This window comes from Perognathus longimembris, chromosome 7 (assembly GCF_023159225.1).
Source record: "Perognathus longimembris pacificus isolate PPM17 chromosome 7, ASM2315922v1, whole genome shotgun sequence".
Lineage (NCBI taxonomy): Eukaryota > Metazoa > Chordata > Mammalia > Rodentia > Heteromyidae > Perognathus > Perognathus longimembris.
Window position 1 is genome coordinate 12,483,245 of NC_063167.1, and position 21,138 is coordinate 12,504,382.

The window sequence follows — 21,138 nt, forward strand, 5'->3', positions numbered from 1 at the left end:
AGTTGTTTGATCTCTAATTCTGCTCTGACTTAGTTTTCTTGGGCTGGGGAGGGAATTTAATAGCTGTGGACAATGTAAAGAGAGAGAAAGCTACATGTTTTAAGGGGAGGTACCTGTTTAGAACCTTTATGACCTTAAGACTACTGTCCTTTCATTTTTAGAGGCTACAATTAGAACCAACAGGTTGTTTCATTTCTAACTTAATTAAATATAAGCGTGCTTTGTTTCTGTAAGATGATGTTTCAGGACATAATTTCTCATTTCTAATGTATGTCTTTTTTTTTTTTTTTGCCAGTCCTGGGCCTTGGACTCAGGGCCTGAGCACTGTCCCTGGCTTCCATTTGCTCAAGGCTAGCACTCTGCCACTTGAGCCACAGCGCCACGTCTGGCCATTTTCTATATATGTGGTACTGAGGAATCGAACCCAGGGCTTCATGTATAGGAGGCAAGCACACTTGCCACTAGGCCATATTCCCAGCCCCTCTAATGTACGTCTTATACCCAATCTCCCTCATCCTGATTGGGACTAGTTCCTCCCCTCCAGATCTAAGTATAAGTTTTAATAAAACAAGCTTCCTTTTAATCAATAAAGATATTGCATTAGCACGTGTTAAAATATATTCTCCCCTTTACATTGCCCCAATAACACTCCTGGGAAGAATGTTCAGTGAGGGGAGAATATACCTCTTGAAGATTTCTGGTTTTACTCCTTCCTCTCTTCTTACCGTTACTAAACATCGACACATGTTTGCGTAAGCCACGGAGAAACTGGGTTCATCAATAGCCTTCTCAAAGACCAGGTCAATGACTCCTTTCAGCCGCTCCTCTGTGTCCACAGTAAGTCCTGATACTTGCTTCATCAATTGGTTGAACATTTGTGGTGTCAATTTATTTAAGATACTTCGGACTTTTCTAAAAAGTTCCTAGAAGGGTCAAAATACACAACTGATAAGTTTGACTACACAAAATATTTAAAATGATTTTGAATCAGAAAAGCAAAGCCATCAATTCAAACAACTAATAAAAAAGTACCACCTTCTTTTAACCACTAATGACAATTCCATAAACTAAATATTACAAAATACCTTTAAGTATAGGAATGTCATCCAGAACATTCCTTTCTTTCTTTCATGGCCTTCCACTTGACAGCTCCATCTTAACTGGTTACTACTTAAGGTAAGTAAAAAGATTTTTGGCAAAATAATCTGTTATAATCCATTATAGAAAATAACTTCAGCTAGGCAAGAGGACTAATGCCTGTAATCGTACTTACTGGGGAGGTAGAAATCAGAAGGATTAAAGTTCAAGTCAGTCAAAGCATGCATTAAAAAAAAAAAAGTTAGCAAAACTTCATCTTTACCCAGTCGGGTTGGCATGGTGGCATGCATCTGTCAACCTAGCTATGCAGGAAACATAAATAGGAGAAAGGCAACCCAAGTTCACTTAAGCATAATCAAATGAGCTCCTATATGAAAAATAATGAAAACAAAAGGCTTGGGGCTATAGCTCAAGTTGTAGAGCCCACAGAACTGACCACGTAAGTATTTCAAATGTGTAAACATAGGAAATTTGTCTAAATTTCAGTGCATATGAACTATGGTAAGAAACACTAGACAAAGAGTCTTTTGAAAGGAGTTAGAGAACTTGCCCTCAGGAATACAAGGGACCAGCCTAAGCTAGAAAAGGAAAGTTATAACCTGACTTAGCAGTAAAATACTTTATGTAAAATACTTAATGTTTTTCTTTTCTTTTTTGCCAGTCCTGGGCTTGGACTCAGTGCCTGAGCACTGTCCCTGGCTTCTTTTTGCTCAAGGCTAGCACTCTGCCACTTGAGCCACAGCACCACTTCTGGCCATTTTCTATATATGTGGTGCTGGGGAATCGAACCCAGAGCTTCATGTATACAAGGCAAGCACTCTTGCCACTAGGCCATATTCCCAGCCCCACTTACTTAATGTTTTTCCCTAAGATTAATAACAAAGCAAAAATGTCTACTCTTGCCATTTCAACTCAGTATCATAGTAGAGGTCCAAATCAGTGCAATAAGGTACAGAGAAATAAATAATAGGGATACAAACTGGAAAGCAAGAAAACTTTATTTACCGATGATGCAATTCTCTATATAGAAAAATCAAAGAGCCTACAAAAGGAAATACTATAGGATATAATGTCAAAATGTAAATGTCAATTGAATTTTTGTAATTTAATGAATGATTAAAAGTAGCTCTTAGGGCTGGGGATATAGCCTAGTGGCAAGAGTGCCTACCTCATATACATGAGGCCCTGGGTTCGATTCCCCAGCACCACATATACAGAAAATGGCCAGAAGTGGCGCTGTGGCTCAAGTGGCAGAGTGCTAGCCTTGAGCAAAAAAGAAGCCAGGGACAGTACTCAGGCCCTGAGTCCAAGGCCCAGGACTGGGGAAAAAAAAAAAAAAAAGTAGCTCTTAAAGTACCATTTACATCATCAAAACACAAATTTTTGGTTTAAAATCTAATAAGCTATCTACAGGGCTACATATAGTTCAACTGGTAAACATATAGTTCACTGGTAAAAGAAAGCTAAAAAGGACTGAATAGAGATACATAACATGTTTGTCAGTTTTCCTCAACATGCTCTACACATTTAAAATAATCTATACAAACCTAGTAGGGTACTTGTATTTAGTTCTTGGAAGAAATATCAAGTATATTCAGGAATTTATATAGATAGACAAAATAATTAGTAGGGTCTACGTGATTCTGAAGAAAAATGAAACGGGACCACATACAAAAAAAGAAGTTGGGCAACATTAACTATACAGTTACTATTTTAAAACTGTGGTATTGTTTGGTAGATAGACATATAACAAACACCGTCTTTTCAACAAACTGCAGGGCTGGGGGCTGGGATTCCATGGCTAGGAATTTACCCAGAAAAACAAATCCTGTATCTGAAAGATTATGGCTATTTTATTCATAATTGGCAAAACTTGGAAACTATCTGGAATATGAATGAACAAATTAATATGGGGCAATTAAAACAAAACCGTTTAGTAAGGCACAGTCATAAATGTATGTAATCCTAGTACTCAGATAGGGAAAAGAAGAATCTTGAGTTTGAGACCAGCTTGTGATACATAATATGACCCTGTCTCAAAATAACAATCACCTTAAATGAGAATCTTAAAAGTATAATAAGTTTAGTGAAAGAAGACATGGTTTTAATAAGTGAATTTATAATATTTTATAGAAAGGCAATACTGTGAGGACAGAGAACTGACAGGTGCTTGTCAGACGGTAGGAAGAAGGGAGGATAAGAGCATCATGGGACAAGGAAATTCCTAGGATAGATTTATTGCATGATGTGCCTGTTGTAGTAGTCACATGACTGTGTCTTTCAATTTTACTATAAAGGTACAATTTTACTATACAGGCGTTTTTCTATCAATAAATGCAAGTTGCAACTATCTAAGCTACCATGATACAAATGCAAAGAAAAAAGCCTCAAAATGTTCAATTTCTTCAAAATTTTTTATTTCAAAATACAGGTCTTTTTTTTTTCATTACTGGGGATTGCACTCAGGGACTTACACTTGATAGGCAGGCATTCTTACCACTTTGAGCCATGCCTCAACCCAACAAAGATATCTACAAAATGTATAAATATGTTAGTAGTTCCCTCTGTGCAGGAGATAATTAACTTAAATTTAAATGATTACAATGCCAAATTTTTCTTCAGTAAGACAATATTAATATTGCACTTGTGAAGAAAAGACAAACACTGAAAGCACATAAGAATAGAAGAGAGATTTTGTACTTCATTTAAGCAAGACATAATATCTTTCAGGTTTAAAACATTAATTCTCCTTTACATCAGGGGAAAAAAATCTTCAAGTAAATGTTAAACTATTCACTACACTAGGAAAAATGTTTATTAAATTATCTGCATTGTTCAGAAGATAATGTAAGCCAAGAAAAACAGGATAAAGTAATAAATATTTATTGGAAATCATTCAGCTCAGTATCTACTTGACATTCACTAAATTCTGTATTAGGTACAAATATAGCATAAAGCAAAGTAAATGCCTTCCACAATCAAAATCTAGCTGAATAAGGCAAGCATTAGGGTTGTTCAGAGACCAGAAATTCAAGCAGTTTAGGTACGAGGGGTCATAGGCCCTGAGTCCGAGAACACCTTTATGTGGAAACAGTAATTGCACAAATTATGAAGAACAAAAAAAGCTGGCTAACTGAAAAGAGGAAGACATTTAGAAAAAGACATTAGGAAGGATTTATTTATTTATTTATTTAGTGCCAGTCCCGGGGCTTGAACTCAGGGCCTCAGCACTGTCACTGAGATTGTTTTGCTGAAGGCTAGCACCCTACCACTTGAGCTACAGCACCACAGATGTACAGAAAAAGTAAAATCAACATACTGGATCACAGAGGAGAAAGGAAAGGATGAAGCAAGGAAGCCCAGAGTAGAACCAGAGCAACCACAGCAGAGTGGTGGGAAAGCCTAGATTTTGTGAGGAATATATCCTAGGTGTCATTCATAATCTGTTTCAATATAGTGGTGGGAAGGAAAGAGTTTCCTAGTAGTGCACGTAAAAATAAAACAATTGCTTTGACCAAATGGAAAGAAAGAGAATAGCAAGAGCAACTGGCAACACAGGACAATTCTATGCAAAGAAGAATAAAAACAGCAAAAGAATAAAACAGAGCTCCTATTTTTCAAAAGAAACACAATTTTTAAAAAGGACTGTAGACATATGGAAGATAAAGTAGTTCTGCCCATTCATCTACTCTCTTTTCTTCCAAGTTTTACTTAAAGACCAACTTGGTTCAGATTTTGAGTCATCAGAGTCCTGTTGACACCTCTACACAAGGCCTGAATGTGTCTGTGTCTGCTTTTGAGGAGGTTCCTGTGATATGTTTTAGGTTGAGATTTTTTCTGTCTCTCTTTGGTGATACTGAGAATTGAAGACAAGGCCTTGAGCTTGCAAAGGCAGGTGCTCTACCACTTAAGCTCTAACCCCTTTTGGCATTGAGATGGAGCATCATTTTATGTCTGGACCAGTCTGGGATGCTCCTACTTGTGTTGCTGGGGGGTGACATTGAACCACTGCACCCAGCCATTGTCCTTCTACCATATCTGGGATAACAGGCATGTGCCTCTGTGCACAGCCATTAGTTGAGATGGACTCTCAGAAAACCTTTATTTATTAATTTTTTTGCTTGGGCTGGCCTTGAACCATGGTCAACTAGTCTAAACCTCCCAATTAACTAGGATTATAGGTCTGAGCCACTGTGTCCAGTGAGATTTTTATAACTCTGCCATTCCCTTGATGTGAAATGTCAAGTGATGTAAAATAATAAGTAAAAAGTTTTCACTGACATTTCTAGGACTAGAAATGGAAATAAAGGAGCCACTTGCCATATTGGAAAAAAAAAAAAAAAGGACTGTAGACAAGTATGAAAAAGAAGTCTCCATGGAATTAATTATTATGCATCCACTAAAGAAAACTTCATTAATTAATGCTATCTCATGTCACTATAATTTTAAGCTCTTGAGATAATAAGCTGTATTAAAGGGGAAAGTCCGTTACAGAGCAAGATAGGCCTATTAGAAGTTTTAACTGGGGCTGGGGATATGGCCTAGTGGCGAGAGAGCTTGCCTCGTATACATGAGGCCCTGGGTTCGATTCCCCAGCACCACATATACAGAAAACGGCCAGAAGTGGCGCTGTGGCTCAAGTGGCAGAGTGCTAGCCTTGAGCAAAAAGGAAGCCAGGGACAGTGCTCAGGCCCTGAGTCCAAGGCCCAGGACTGGCAAAAAAAAAAAAAAAAAAAAAAAAAAAAAGAAGAAGAAGAAGAAGAAGTTTTAACTGTGAGGCTCAAGCGGTAAAGCCCCTAACTATTGGTAACCCTGGCACTGGAGGTAACCAATCTCTTAAAGCCTTCTCTTCCTCATTCAAAACAATATTGGGGCTGGGGATATAGCCTAGTGGCAAGAGTGCCTGCCTCGGATACACGAGGCCCTAGGTTCGATTCCCCAGCACCACATAAACAGAAAATGGCCAGAAGTGGCGCTGTGGCTCAAGTGGCAGAGTGCTAGCCTTGAGCAGGAAGAAGCCAGGGACAGTGCTCAGGCCCTGAGTCCAAGGCCCAGGACTGGCCAAAAAAAAAATCAAACAATATTGATTCCTTCATCTAATAAAATGAGACAATACAAATGTCTTAAGAAAACAAAAGATCTTCATCTGCAATGATAAAAATCCAGCTGAAACTTTAAACTATCTTTACAAGACATATAGGCACCCACATTACTAATAAAACATTTTTCTGGAAGACCATAAAAAGGTGAAAATATTTTAGGACTTGATCTCAGTGAAAATGGAGGATATAGTGAGGACTGGTGGCAAATGTCTAGGGCAATCTACAGAGAGATAAAAATGGAAATATGAAGCTAGCCAAATAAAATTTGATAGCACAGCTTTTTGACAGGGCAAGTCATTTCCATCTTTTCTTAATATAAACAAGCTTGTTGGAAACTTTATCTATGTAATTGGTAACTATCTACCCTATATGAAATCATCTGGCGTTGGTGCTGAGTCAAAGAGATATGAAAGGAATAGCAACATTAAATACATAAATACTGAGCACTTAACTGGGCTCTAAGAATATGTGAAATAACTTTATATTACTTCATTTGCTCATCTTACTATCTGCATCTTCATTCTGTAGCTGAGATTAAAACTTTGCCCAACAGGGCCGGCACTTCTTAGTTGGAACTTTCAATTATTACATTAAAATATTCATGTTATTGCAAAAACATGTATAAGGAATCGGACACTGCTGAGTTAGAATGTGACTCATGATGACTGCCTCTAAGTATAGCTGTGAATTTGAAGAAGACAGTGCAGACTCATGGATTAGAAACAAAAACAAACCAAGCAGAAAATAGAGTCAACTCATACACAGCAAAATACAAATAAAGGCTTTATATAATTTCATATATAAAAATCAACTGTGGAGTTAGAGGAATTTGTTTAATTTACTGTATGGTGTTTTGAGAGCAGGATATACACAGGAAATGAAAAACAAACAAAAGGCAGTCAACAGTGGCTCACTCCTGTAATCCTAGCTACATAGGACATTCAATACTGAAGATCACAGCTTGAAGTCAGACCAGGCAGAAAAGTTCCTTAGACTCTACCTCCAAAATAACCAGCAAAAAGAAGGGTTGGAGGTATAGTTCAAATGGTAGAGTGCTAACCAAGCAAGCAAGAGGCTTTGAGTTCAAACTCCAGTTCCACCAAAATAAATAAATAAATAAATAAATAAAAAAGAATAGGAAAAAGAACTTTAAAACCTGATACCATTCTTAAACAATGAGTGTGTGCTGTAGTTCTTACCTGGGTTTTAATGTTTTCTGGATCCTCAGCTTGGCTATCTCGCTTTTGGCTGGGCTTCCAGGCATTTTCTGCCTTTTTTAAGTGAACATCTTCTTTTACAGAAACTGTAATGATCTTTCTGGGCTCCCGTCTCTGGCCAGGTTGAGACCTCCGTGGTCCAACATTCAACAACTAGGAAAGAATATGACACCTATTAGAGTACTTTCAATTTACTGTGTCTACTTGTACTGTTCATAGCAAAGACTGGGTATCAGGTTACTCAAAGTTATATATAGTTTTTATTTTTGACCCTACAGTCCTAAATGGGACAAAATAATGAAAAATAATTAATACATATTTTCAATTTTGCAAGTGTAAGAAATAAATAATACTCATCTTTTAAAAACTTACATGTGTCATTCTTACTGAGAATACAACTGCACTATTTTTCGGCTTACAGCCAACATTCATTCATTCCAGCAATATTTTTGAGTTGGAAGCAATACTGAATTTGAACTCAGGCCCCTGAGATTGCTACACAGGTGCTCCAGACCCATAGCCAGCCCTAAAAATATATTTTTAACAATATAATTTCAGGATAGTTTTTAAAATAGAAGTCCTAGTTACTAAAGCCACACTACATACAGAGCATACCTAGTAGGGTATACTAGGTGTTAAGTAATTATAAGCTGATACTGACAACTGGCAAAAAGGATTCAAGGTACAGAACCAGAGACTATGAAAAATAGGGTTGCGGTTTCTTTCTTTCCTCCCCTCCGCCCCCCCTCCCCTTCTCTTATCATAGGGCTTAAATTCTGGGCCTGGGTGCTGTCCTTGAGCTCTTCAGCTCAAAACTAATCCTCTATCACTTTGAGCCACAGCCTCACTTCCAGTTTTCTGGTGGTTAATTGGAGATAGGAGTTTCACAGACTTTACTACCCGGGCTGGCTTTGAACTACGATCCTTAGATCTTAGCCTCCTGAGTAGCTAGGATTACAAGGTATGATCCACTATCACCCGACTGCGGTTTCTTAAATTTTTTTTTGGCCTGTCCTGAGGCTTGAACTGTGGGCCTGGGTACTTTCCCTGGGCTTCTTTTACGCAAGGCTAGCGCTACCACTTGAGCCACAGCAGTATTTCCAGCTTTTTCTGAGTGGTTTATTAGAAGTAACAGACTAACTTTAATGCACAAACTGGTTTCGAACTGCAATCCTGAGATCTCAATCTCAGCCTCCACAGTAGCTAGGATTACAGGCCTGAGCCACCAGCGCCTGGCTAAAATAGTATGTTTGTAAGCCTTTTTTTGTTAGACATTTATGCCCAATGACATGCCAATATGCATAATCAAAATACTAACTTAGGAAAATTAAGTGAAGAATGTTTGCTAACTAAGGAAGAGGCGGGTAGCATAACTATTTCAAGACTTGCAGTATCAACATTATCCTTAAGATCAAAATTCCACTTAAAATCTAGCTTTCAAGCTTTGTGCTTTCAAGCGCATGTCAACGCTACTTAAGGAAAGCAAACTAAATAAAGCTGATTGTTAATTTTTGCTCTTGGCTAGTACTAGGGCTTTACTCAGGGGCGTCATGCTTGCTCAGCTTGCTTGATCACCATTGACATTCTACTTCCAGCACACCTTTTGGCAAGTTAATTAGAAATGAGGTCTTACAGACTTTTCTGCCTGGACTGACTTTAAGCTATGATCCTCCAGGTCTCAGCCTCCAGAGTAGTTATGATTACAGGTGTGGGCCACTGGAAAGTAGCCTGAAAGCTAATCTTTTGAGAGAAACTACAAATTCTAGATAATATCCCATATTTAGATAGTCTCTCAGAATTACTCATTTATCTGTTGTACATAGGCATATAGATAAATGGGTAAATACATAGTAAATTTTAAAATCATCTTCAATTGTAATATCGTAAAAGATATATTTATCAACTTATTTTCTCTTCCTATAATTATTAGAAAACCAGTGAATAACAAGTTGGTAATAAGAAGTGATAATGCATACTAGAGAAAACAGAAAAATGTTAAATTTCAACTTCTTAGTGTCCACAGAGGTCTTTAAAATAGTGGCATGTTTCCTTTCTGTACTTTGTAAAGCCTACAACACAATGTAGGTATCCAAGTGCTTTCAGTGTTTAACTGAGGGTAAATAATCAAATTCAAATACTTACAATGTGATATTTGTTCAGATGTTTGTTCTTAAACAGTTATATCATTTAAAGAGCTAAGATTCCAGAAATAAAAAGGTATTGGGGAAATAAAATTATCATGTTAAATAACTCTTATTGTTTGTTTCTTGTGCCTGGCCTACACTCAGGGCAGGACATTTGTCACTGAGCTTTTTTGATCCAGGCTGATGCTCTCCCACTTAAGCCACAATGCCACTTCCTGCCTTTTGGGTGGTTAATTGGAGATAAGAATCTACTGGGCTTTCCTGCCCAGGCGGGATTTGAACAGTAATCCTCATATCTCAGCCTCCAATTAGCCAGGATTAAAGGCATGAGCCACAGGCACCCAGCAGACTCAACTGTTTGGGTTTTTTGGGTTGTTTTTTGTGTTGTTGGGTTTTTTTTTTTTTGCTAGTCCTGGGGCTTAAACTCAGAGCCTGAGCACTGTCCCTGGCTTCCTTTTGCTCAAAGCTAGCACTCTACCACTTGAGCCACAGCGCCACTTCTGGCCTTTTCTATATATGTGGTGCTGAGGAATCAAACCCAGGGCATCATGTATACGAGGCAAGCACTGTTGCCACTAGGCCATATTCCCAACCCATCAACTGTTTTTTAAGAACAATGTTGGGGATTGAACTCAGGGCCTCAAACTTGCTAGACAGGATGCTCTACCACTGAAATCACAATTCCAGCTACATTTTGCACTGGTTATTTTCAATGTAGGGTCTCACTATATATGCCTGGGTCAGTCTGGGCTGCAATCTTCCAACTTGTGTTTCCTAGAATCCTTGGGGATGTTAGGTGTGCATCCAACCACTGAGCTTCCCCAATGGGTAAGATAATAAGTTGAGTGCCATTATGCACAGCCACAGGTTGAAATGGAGTCTCACTAACTTTTATGCCTGGGCTGACCTTGAGCCACTATCCCCTGACTTCCCAAAGAGCTAGAACTATAGGCAGAGGCCACTGCACTAGTACTGGGGCTTGAAATCAGGGCTTGGACACTGTCTCTGAGCTTCTTTTGCTCTAGGTTAGCACTCTATCACTTGAGCCACCATGCCACTTCCAGCTTTTTCTGTGAATGTGGTACTGAGGAATTGAACTCAGGGTTTCATGCATGATAGGCAAGCACTCTACCAAAAAGCTACCTTCCCAGCCCTAAAATAACTTTTTTCAAACAAAAAAACCCACAGTTCTGCAGGTTTGATACTCAGGACACTATGTGATAAATGAACTAGTAGGCAGGGACAAGAGGAAGAAGCTGAGGGAACTGCCCAAAAAGAAAGATACTTATAATATGACTTACGAAATGGTAACCCCTCTGTACAACACCTTAATAAAAACAATAAAATTATATTTAAAAAATAAAGAATTCCTGAGAGAGTGATCTGGAAATATACATTATATCACAGGCCCCTCCATTCATTAGATTGAGCTTTATTCCACTCTAACATAGGTATTCACACAATTGGCAACTTTTCCCATGCTTTCTGCAAATCTACAAAGCATGGAGTAGGCAGAGCCTGCTGAATCCTGCACAGTGCAGTGCCCCAGCCTAACTCCACTGGTGATGCCACTTCCTCCGCTGAAGAGCCTGCCACTGCAGGTGTAGTGGCAATCTGCAAGTTACCAATATTTTTTTATAGCTGTAAATTGTCTATATTTTTACTGCACAACCTATAATAAGTAAGAACAAAACAAAAAATTATCTAAGATCACAGATTATTGTTTTGATTTAGGAAAAACAACAACACAAAGATTCAGCGCACCCCTAGAGGCAGGCCCTTCAGGGGTGGGTGCGACATCGCCAGTGGAGTGCAACTTGGGGCTTTGCTCTGTTCCAGAATTGGCAATCCATGCCTGCTCTGCACTTTGCAAATCTGTAGAAACAAAGACAAAGAGACCACTATTAGCTCCATGTCATCAGAGATCTGCAGTTACCAGGCAGGAATCCTATTAAGGTTGGCTCAGGTCATTTCAAGTGAAAAAATGCAAGATTAAATCAACATATACCAGCTTCTTTTAAGTAAAAATAAGAAAAATGTGTTTTTATTTGCTTTAATATTCCTATGGAAAGGAGTGTCTTGGCCTCTTCTACTTCTTCATTAGAAAAATCCATAAGCAAAAGCCACTTTCTTGCTATTAAGACAGTGTTCTAAGCAATTCAGTTGTAGGGAACTTGCACTTACAGGCACACCTCTTCCACCAGGTGTCTGCCTTCCAAAATCTGCAAAGGCTGGAGTGAAATCTGGTCCCCGCGGCAAAATCCGAGGATCCAAAGTTCTCATTGGCAATTTGGGTTGGTTGATCTGTATGAAGAAGCAAAGGACAGTTTAAAACACACATGTTCTAGAGTGCCAGAAAATTAACACAAACTTAAAAAAAGTTAATAGCTAAAGTAGAACTAAGCATGGCTTCTAAGAAATTATAATTCCAACCTAACACATGATAGCTTCCTCTAGGCTTGCCTCAAAATCCTTAGGACATGTGGCCAAGTTTGCAAGGTGAGGCAAAACAGAGCCAGCACCCACTAGATGCCTAGGAATGGTAAAATGGCATGAGGCAAGCTATTTTTGTGTTGACCTGAAATAAGGCCAAATTTTGGAGGCTTTCTTTTTTTTTAATTTTGGGATTTTTTTTTCCAAATTTTTATTATCAAACTGATGTACAGAGAGGTTACAGTTTCATATGTTAGGCATTGGATACATTACTTGTACTGTAATTTTGGGATTTTTTTTTTTTTTGGCCAGTTCTGGGGCTTGGACTCAGGGCCTGAGCACTGTCTCTGGCTTCTTTTTGCTCAAGGCTAGCACTCTGCCACTTGAGCCACAGCGCCACTTCTGGCCGTTTTCTGTATATGTGGTGCTGGGGAATCGAACCCAGGGCCTCATGTATACGAGGCAAGCACTCTTGCCACTAGGCCATATCCCCAGCCCTAATTTTGGGATTTTTAAGAGAATATTCACTAGGACATCAGAACACTTGCCTATGGAAATCATGATGTTCTTCATTTAGGGTCCAGTCCTGTCAGCTTAAGATCAGTAAAACATGTATACTAGTGGACAAAGTCGTAAAGATTGTTTCATACATATCTAACAATTCATCTACAATTTTGCCTTGCCAGCCTTGTCTGTTAATATGAGATATGTGAAGCAGATAACATGATAAGCAAAGTAGCTCAGTGAGAGTGAACTAATAAATAACTGAAGCCATTAAAAAAAAAAAAAAGAAAAAAAAAAGGTAGCCAGATAGGAAAAATTATTCTTATTCTTCTTCCTCTCCTCCTTCTCCTTCTTCTTCTTCTTGTTTTGTTTCTAGTGTCCACTCTGGGATTCGAACTCATGGTCAGGGCACCACATGAGGTGCAGCTCCACTTCTAGCTTTATGGTAGTTAACTGGAGATGAGAGTCTCACAGACTTTCCTGCCTGGGCTGCCTTTGAACTGTGGTCCTTAGATCTCAGCCTCGTCAGTAGATAGGATTACTGGCATTGAGTAATCACTTCATGATTTAACACTTGAGCCACAGCCCACATCAACATTTGATCCTCCTGATCTCTGCTATCCAAATAGCTGGAATTACAGGCTAATATTAGCTACCAGATATGAATAGAAAAATATTTCTTAAGAGAATAATTTAATTCAATGGGTATTACACTTGCCCTCTGAGGCACTGAAATAGCCTCAAAGTGGTACCAGCAATCAGTCATTCAACTATCATCACAGACATACTTAAAAGAGGAAACTTAGATGTATTCACAGAAATAAGAAAGCTTGTTGTTAGGGGAATGTAACAAAAGTAAGATTAGTATAGCAGTTATTGCTTAAATCCACAAGGGTCTCATTCTATGACAGTTAATAAGGGATAGATATAGTTCACATCTCAAAAAATATTATAGGGCAGGGACAGACTGCTTCTTGAGTATGCTTCAGTCCTTGAGTCTAATCCTCAGTAATGCCCAAAACAAAACAATTTCAAGCATATGTCACCAGCAGTGCAATGTTTGATTTACACAAAACTATGTAAGTAGACACATCTGCCTTTATTCCTTTTAAATAATAAACACTTGCTGGATCAATATTCTGTTTAGCCACATATAAAGGGCTGGAGGTATGGTTCAAGTAGTATAGTGTCAGCCAAGCAAGCAAGCTAAATAAGTGTATGAGGCACTAAACTCAAACTCTGGATTTAAAAAAATACCATGTGAGCAGAAAGGATGTCTACCTATATGCAGAAGATTAGGGACTTAGTCACTGGAAATAACTTAGTAAAAATGTGAGATGAACCTTATATGAATTATATTGACTTCCAGTTGTTTTATCTGCCACATGCTTGCCAGTGTTCTGACCTGTCACCAATGCTATTATAATTCAATAATGAAACTTTAGCTGAGTGAGGAAAGATTTCTATCAATTTGGCTATCTATTTCTCCTAACAAATACAATTTTTATTAAGACTAAAGAAAACAATCATACAATTACAGTGATCTATGGATAACCTAAAAACTCAACAGTTTTTTAAAAATCTGATCTTCAAATATTACATAAAGAATTCTTCATATTTCACTTATTTTCACTGCAGCTTACCTTGTCAAGAACCACATCACTGATGGGAGGCAGGCCCTCTGGTTTTTGTATACATGCTGGCATAAACTGGAAGTCTAGCAGAAACTCTCTGTCATATTGCTTCTTGCCTTCATTATCAGTAGGCTTCCAGGATTCTAAATAGAGGGACATAAGCAGATAACTTTACATATGAACATTTTTTGGGGGGGGAGGGTATGCAGGCGCTCTACCATTTGAGTTAACCTTATCTCCAATAAACTACTCAAAAAAGCCCCAGGACTGGCAAATAAGTAAATAAATTTTAAAGAGTACACTGTAATCTCAATTTTCTGAAGAAGGATTGGTAGTGGCTACAAGTACTTGGTAATCTTGTATGAAGTTACATGTACAAACCTGATTTCAAAATACTAGATTTTACTACCCTCTGTACATCACTCTTGGAAGGGAGAAGGGAAGAGGCACTCAGGGAGACAGGGATAAACTTACCTGGCTTAAATGGGAATGTGACCCCATCGGCAGAGCCTGGATTACTATCAGCAGAGCTGGGATTAGCATCTACTCCTTCACCCTCAGAAACATTCTCAGCACCATTACGTATAGGCTCAGATTCTTCTCCATTTTCTTCCATAGCTTTCACTCTCTTTAGGTCAGAGGGATCTCTCTCAAGATGAAACCCTTGGCTCGTTTTATCTTGTTCAGGTTCAAGTGCTCTGTTAATTGATAGCTCCTCTTCTGCTTTAGGCTGAAGCATGAGTGAACACAGATGTTATTTCTTTTTTCAAGTGTAAATCTATATAAAGGCATATACTTACCCCCTCAAAACACAAGAAAATGAGCCACTCAAGATAAGAATGTCTGTGCTCAGCATATGGTATTGGAATGATGAGTTTTTTTTTAAAAAAAAAAAACACTTCACTCATTTCACCACCTGGGGTAAGGCATACAATTCAAATAGCTACTGAAATACTTGAACATGTGACTAATGAATCTAAAATGTACCAAAGTTAGAATGGAAAGAACTGTTAATCCTTGGAACTTAATGGACATGAAAGAGTTCTAGTCAGAAATCTAAAACAAGCACTCCTTCTCTGGCCACTAAAGCTCATCACATATAAAAAGAAACACTAGAGAGTATATTTTGGAACTGTACTTTGGAAAGTAACGAAGACCTTGGTGGAACTAAAGGTCTAAGTTCTATAAAGACAACCACTTCTCATGTTACAAGGAGGCACATTAGTTAAAGTCAGCACATACTGGGGATCACACATCACTGGGGATTGAACTCAGTCTGGATGCTGTCCCTGAGCATTTTTGCTTAAGGTTGGCACTCTATTACTTAAGCTATACCTCCATTTCCAGCTTTTTGTTGGTTATCTCAAGGTAAGAGTCTTACAGACGCTCCTATCCAGGATGGCTTTGAACTATAGATTCTCACATCTCAGCCTCCTGAGTAGATAGGATTACAAACATAAGCCACTAGTATCCAGTACTCAATTTATTTCATTTTGTTTTTATTTAATATTTTTGGTGCTGGCCCAGGGACTTCAAGTGTCACTGAGCTTTTGTGCCCAAGGCTAGTGTTCTACCACTTGAGCCACAGCTCCATTTTCAGATTTTTTTTTTCCAGTCAGTCATGGGGTTTGAACTCTGGGCCTGGGTGCTGACCTTGAGCTTTTCAGCTCAAGGCTAGTGCTCAACTATTTTACACAGTGCCATTTCTGGTTTTCTGGTGGTTAATTAGAGATACGTCTCACAGACTTTCATGCCCCGGCTGGCTTTGAACTGCGATCCTCAGATCTCAGCCTCCTACGTAGCTAGAATTATAGGTGTGAGCCCTTAGCACCCGGCTAAGTGGCCCAATTTTTAAATTTTGTGTGTATTCATGCATGTGTGTATATATGTCAGTACTAGGGTTTCAAGTGGGCCTTGGCACTACCTCTTACTATTTTTATTCAAGGTTAGTACTCTACCACTTAAAGCACAGTTCTACTTCCAGCTTTTGGGTGGTTAATTCAAGACAGTCTCCCTGACTTTCCTGCCCAAGTTGGCTTTGAACTGAGATGTTCAGATCTTAAGTCTCCTGAATACCTAAGATTACAGGCATAAGCCATTGACACCAGGCAGACTGCATATTAATTAATTAATTAATTTGGCCAGTCTTGGACCTTGGACTCAGGGCCTCAGCACTGTCCCTGGCTTCTTTTTGCTCAAGGCTAGCACTCTGCCACTTGAGCCACAGTGCCACTTCCGGTCGTTTTCTGTACTGGGGAATCGAACCCAGGGCTTCATGTATAAGAGGCAAGCACTCTTGCCACTAGGCCATATTCCCAGCCCTGCATATTATTTTAAAGGCTGAAAAATGTAAGAAAAGGAGTGCTTCATTGGTAATGAGGCATGAGCATCTAATGTTTAATAAGCTACTCTAAAAATTGTATTAGGAACTGTACAAGACTAGATTTTCTGAAGGAAGTATATATGCAAATGAGCAAATACTTATCAAATTTTATTTTTAAACTAGAAGATAAGGAAATAAAAATGACTTCTCATATTAGCCAAAAGGTTAGGAAATGAGTGACTTCTCATGTTTAGAGAATATGCTAAAATAATTATAATAAATTGACTTATAGGCCACGTTTGACCTATGACTTTTCTGTAAGGCATGCAAGATAAAAATGGTTATTATAATGTTTTTATAATACACAAATTCAAATCCCAGTATCCACCACCAACGTTTCACTGGAATATAACCAGAATTCACTCTTTATACATTGCCTATGGACTGCTTTTGGGCTAAAGCAGTAGAATTGAAGAATTACATCAAGTCTAAAATATTTACCATGGGCTGGGAATATGGCCTAGTGGCAAGAGTGCTTGCCTCGTATACATGAAGCCCTGGGTTCGATTCCCCATCACCACATATATAGAAAGTGGCCAGAAGTGGCGCTGTGGCTCAAGTAGCAGAGTGTTAGCATTGAGCACAAAGAAGCCAGGGACAGTGCTCAGGCTCTTAGTCTAAGGCCCAGAACTGGCAAAAAATAAAATAAAATAAGATAAAATAAAATAAAAAAATATATATACATATTTACCATCCCAAACTTCATGGGGAAAGTTTTAGGAAATCCTGTCAAACTACTCTATCAATCTAAGCAAAAGGATAGGATGAATACTTGAAGGTATGGAAGTCATAGTCCATCCAGTTAATAATTTAATAGTTTTATAGGTCTTAGAAAATGTACCCAAAGATAAAAGGAATAGGAAATGTAATGAAGAAAATAATTCTCTCTGAATCTAAAAAAATTTAGTTTAGGAAGCTGACAGGAATACCAGAAATATATGTGATTCCCATGTCTCTAGAAAGTATTTTATTCTCTGTAGGAGCAGCATTTTCTTATTAAGCTGCAAGAAGAAAACAGCAATTACCTGTACCTCTACTAACAGTGCTACACCTTGCCATGACACCCACAATGAAATAACACCTATGCAACTTTTTAGTGGCTGCTATGAGATTAACTGTGACATCAATAGAGCATCATGTAAAGGTAATTAATAGCAGTGCTAGGGAAGCAGCAAAGGGGTACTGTTGGCTGCAGCATGAAGAGGATAAGTATTTTAACTAGACTGAAAAAGATCTTAAGATGTAAATTCAATTAAGGTTGCCTTAGATAATTTATGTATCTTAAATATAATCATTTAAATATGATCATTTCTGTCTTGGCCTCTCAGATAATTTTTACTAAAAAATTATTTTAGTAAAGTCAATTATAAAAACAGCTTAAGGCCAGGCATGGAGGTTGTTTTGGTAATCTCAGAACTCAGGAGGCTGAGGCAGGAGGGTCTCAACCAAGCCAGCCTGGTCTATATAATAAGACTCTGACTCAAAACAACAAAAAAGCAAAAAACCAAAACCCCAAACGAAAACAGAATGGCTTAAAAATCAAGCTGTGGTGACGCACACCTGTAATCCCAGCACTCCTGGAGGCCAAGGCAAAGATCCCAAGTTCAAGGCCAGGCAAGGTTATACCAAAACACAGAACTAATAAAATAAAACACAAAAAAGAATAGCTCAAATAAAAATGGCTACATAAAGATATTTTTATATTATTCTAATGATAAATATGTAACTTAAGGACATGGAGATCACAAACTATGAAATGGTTATTATGGCAACTTTTAAGACCAAATTCCTTCTTCTTCATATCATTTCTTGAAATTGGTTATTTTTAACCCACAGTAAGGATTATTTAAAGATAGATGAATGACATGAAGAAATGTTACTGGATGCAGGGAAGAAAGCAGCTTCTCGATCTCCCTCTATTGTATGGGTGTACTTACCAATACTGCAAGTGAGTACTTTTTCAAATGATGTTTTGTTTGCCACATTAGTTTTTCTAATTAGGTTAATACAAAGAAATTTTCCATTAGGAAAAGGGGGAAAGTGAACAAAAAATTGGCTTTCTGGACAGGCAGGTATTAGGGACTGAATCCAGGGCCTCACACCTTATTAGTAAGTAGTCTGTCATCTAAGCCATTAGCTCAGTCATTTAAAAATTGTTATGAAATCAGTCATTTAAAAATTATTTGAGTGTCACTGGGGTTTGGACTCAGGGCCTTGTGCTTAAGCATTCCACCACATCCTAGCCCTTTTAGATTTAGTAATTTCTCAGATGGATCCCCCCCATCCCACTGGCCCAGACCACAAGCCTACTTACACTTAAGGGGTAAGTAGGATATGGAATAACAGGCACGTGTTAGTTACCATGTCCAACCCACTGGCAAAGATAGACGACTCATTAGTTATTGTTGGGGCTGGACTCAAACTGCAATCCTCCCGATCTTCACTTCTGAGTAGCTGGTGCTACAGGCCTGAGCCATGGTGCCTAGACCTAAAAGGTTGCCATTTAGAAGATGGATTTTTGAATCAATAAAACTAAGCATGTTATTGAAAATCTTTTAAAAACTTTACAGTAAAAAGAAAATTAGCTTCAAACTTAAATATATCAAGTTTTACTGGGAAAACACTATCTCTTTAAATACTGTCTCAAGATTTATAAATGTCACACCAAAAGACAACAATAATGTGATAGTGCGCTAAAGATATTTTACTGCTCCTTACCTCTAATTGTGCCTCCAACACCTCTTCAGTGGTTCGGTTATGATCTTTTGGTTTCTTCCACATCTTTGGTGCATTAATAACTGTTTGCACTGAAATATAAGATGAGACTCATTAGTTACCACTGCACAATCATGATAGGAATTATTAGGCTTAAGTGATATTTACACTCAGCAGAACAAAAGAGAATTTATAGGAGAGAGTTGGATCATCAAGTGAACAAGTGTCCAGAAGTAGCCCAGAGATTCCAGTGGCAAATGTCATAGGCACAAATGCAAGAGCTTTGGCTCCTTCTATACAATAGGGCACATCTGGTATATAATTCTGGTGGGACTGGGCATCTCTAATCTGAAAATCCAAAATCTAAACTCCAAAGCATTCAGATTTTCTGATTACAATTGTTTGGTCAAATTGGACAAATATTTCCAAATTAGAAACACCTCCAGTCGGGGTTGGGAATTTGGCCTAGTGGCAAGAGTGCTTGCCTCATATACATGAAGCCCTAGATTGGATTCCTTAGTACCACATACACAGAAAGTCAGAAGTGGGCGCTGTGGCTCAAGTTGGCAGAGTGCTAGCCTTGAGCAAAAGGCTAGCCCCAGAACTTGCGGGGAGGTGGGGGGGGGGGGGGAACACCTCCAGTCCCAAGTATTTCGGATCAGAGATAATCAAAACGGGCTTGTTAGCCAATTCAAAACTTAGGTTTACTTGTATTAATCAACTGTGTGACCTTAAGTAATTTGTGCTTCTCATGCCTTTACATAATTCAATTATCATCAATGAAATTTATTTATCTATCTATCTATCTATCTATCTATTTATTTATTTATTTATTGCCAGTCCTAGGTGGTGAACTCAGGGCCTGAGCACTGTCCCTGGCTTCTTTTTTGCTCAAGGCTAGCACTCTGCCACTTGAGCCACAGCGCCACCTCTGGCCATTTTCTGTATATGTGGTGCTGAGGAATCGAACCCAGGGCCTCATGTATACGAGGCAAGCACTCTTGCCACTAGGCCATATCCCCAGCCCCATCAATGAAATTTAGACAGCAAAGATTCTTGTAAATTGTAAGAAAACATTCTGTTTACAATTTAGTTATTTTAAAAAAATCTAGATAACAAAATGGCACCTTGACTCGTTTTATTAGATAGGAAGCATATTTCCTCTAAGATAAATGCTATCAGGGGTCTAAGCTTTTACACAGCAGTGGTAAAGTTGGAAACAATAGGTAACATGTACTGGATTTTTCTAAATAATTGCTAGTGAAGACTGAATTTGCAAAGGTCTTTAGTTCTCCCCCACCCCCCCAATCTCTCTCTAGGGTTGTCATGTCAGGATACAAACCCAGGGCCTCAGACATTCCTGCAAGAGCTCTACCAGTAAGTAACATTTCCAAAAGAATTTTACAAGTTCATCTGCTTTATGGAGCATACTAAATCACTTAACATTTATATAAAAATTAAACTAAGTAAAAAATATTATGCAGGTGGAACATATTAAGTAGCATGTGAAGAACAAGAAAAATGAGATATTTAACAACAGTGCAGCACCAACAGTGATAACGATAACAACAACAGAAGACCTGTAAGGCTTCATGACAGATTTCAAGCCAAATTTTCTTTGCCCTTTCCTTCAGGAATCAGAATGAATCAACAGGTCATTAGATTAGCTGTTACTCTTCTTTCCTGGCCGATCCAAGGTAAACCACTGAATCCAAGTATGGAACAGTGTTTGCTTATTAGTACTGGGTATAGAGACCTACTGCCAAATGACATTGTAATATGTAAGCTACTATTGTAGTACTAATCAGGATTTGCAGTAAAATTTGGGTTAACAGTAAACAGTGCTGGGGGTAGGGGAGAGGTATGTGGAGGGAGGGAGAGGTGGAGAGAGAGGAGAATAGAGGAAGA

The 21,138-nt window shown here is 38.4% G+C and overlaps 1 protein-coding gene across 12 annotated transcripts in view; it reads right to left on the bottom strand.

Moving 5' to 3' along the window:
- Positions 1–21,138, bottom strand: part of Eif4g3 (eukaryotic translation initiation factor 4 gamma 3) — a 212,997-nt gene that overhangs the window by 63,805 nt on the left and 128,054 nt on the right. For 8 of the 12 annotated variants that reach the window (XM_048350401.1, XM_048350398.1, XM_048350395.1 and 5 more), the window contains 7 exons: positions 19,234–19,322; positions 14,607–14,862; positions 14,142–14,275; positions 11,746–11,865; positions 11,326–11,436; positions 7,400–7,570; positions 726–923 (listed from right to left, as the gene is read on the bottom strand). In XM_048350401.1, the coding sequence (XP_048206358.1) occupies positions 726–923; positions 7,400–7,570; positions 11,326–11,436; positions 11,746–11,865; positions 14,142–14,275; positions 14,607–14,862; positions 19,234–19,322 (1,079 nt within the window). The remainder of the gene's footprint in view (positions 1–725; positions 924–7,399; positions 7,571–11,325; positions 11,437–11,745; positions 11,866–14,141; positions 14,276–14,606; positions 14,863–19,233; positions 19,323–21,138) is intronic. The other 4 variants (XM_048350400.1, XM_048350399.1, XM_048350397.1 and 1 more) reach the window with 1 other exon arrangement.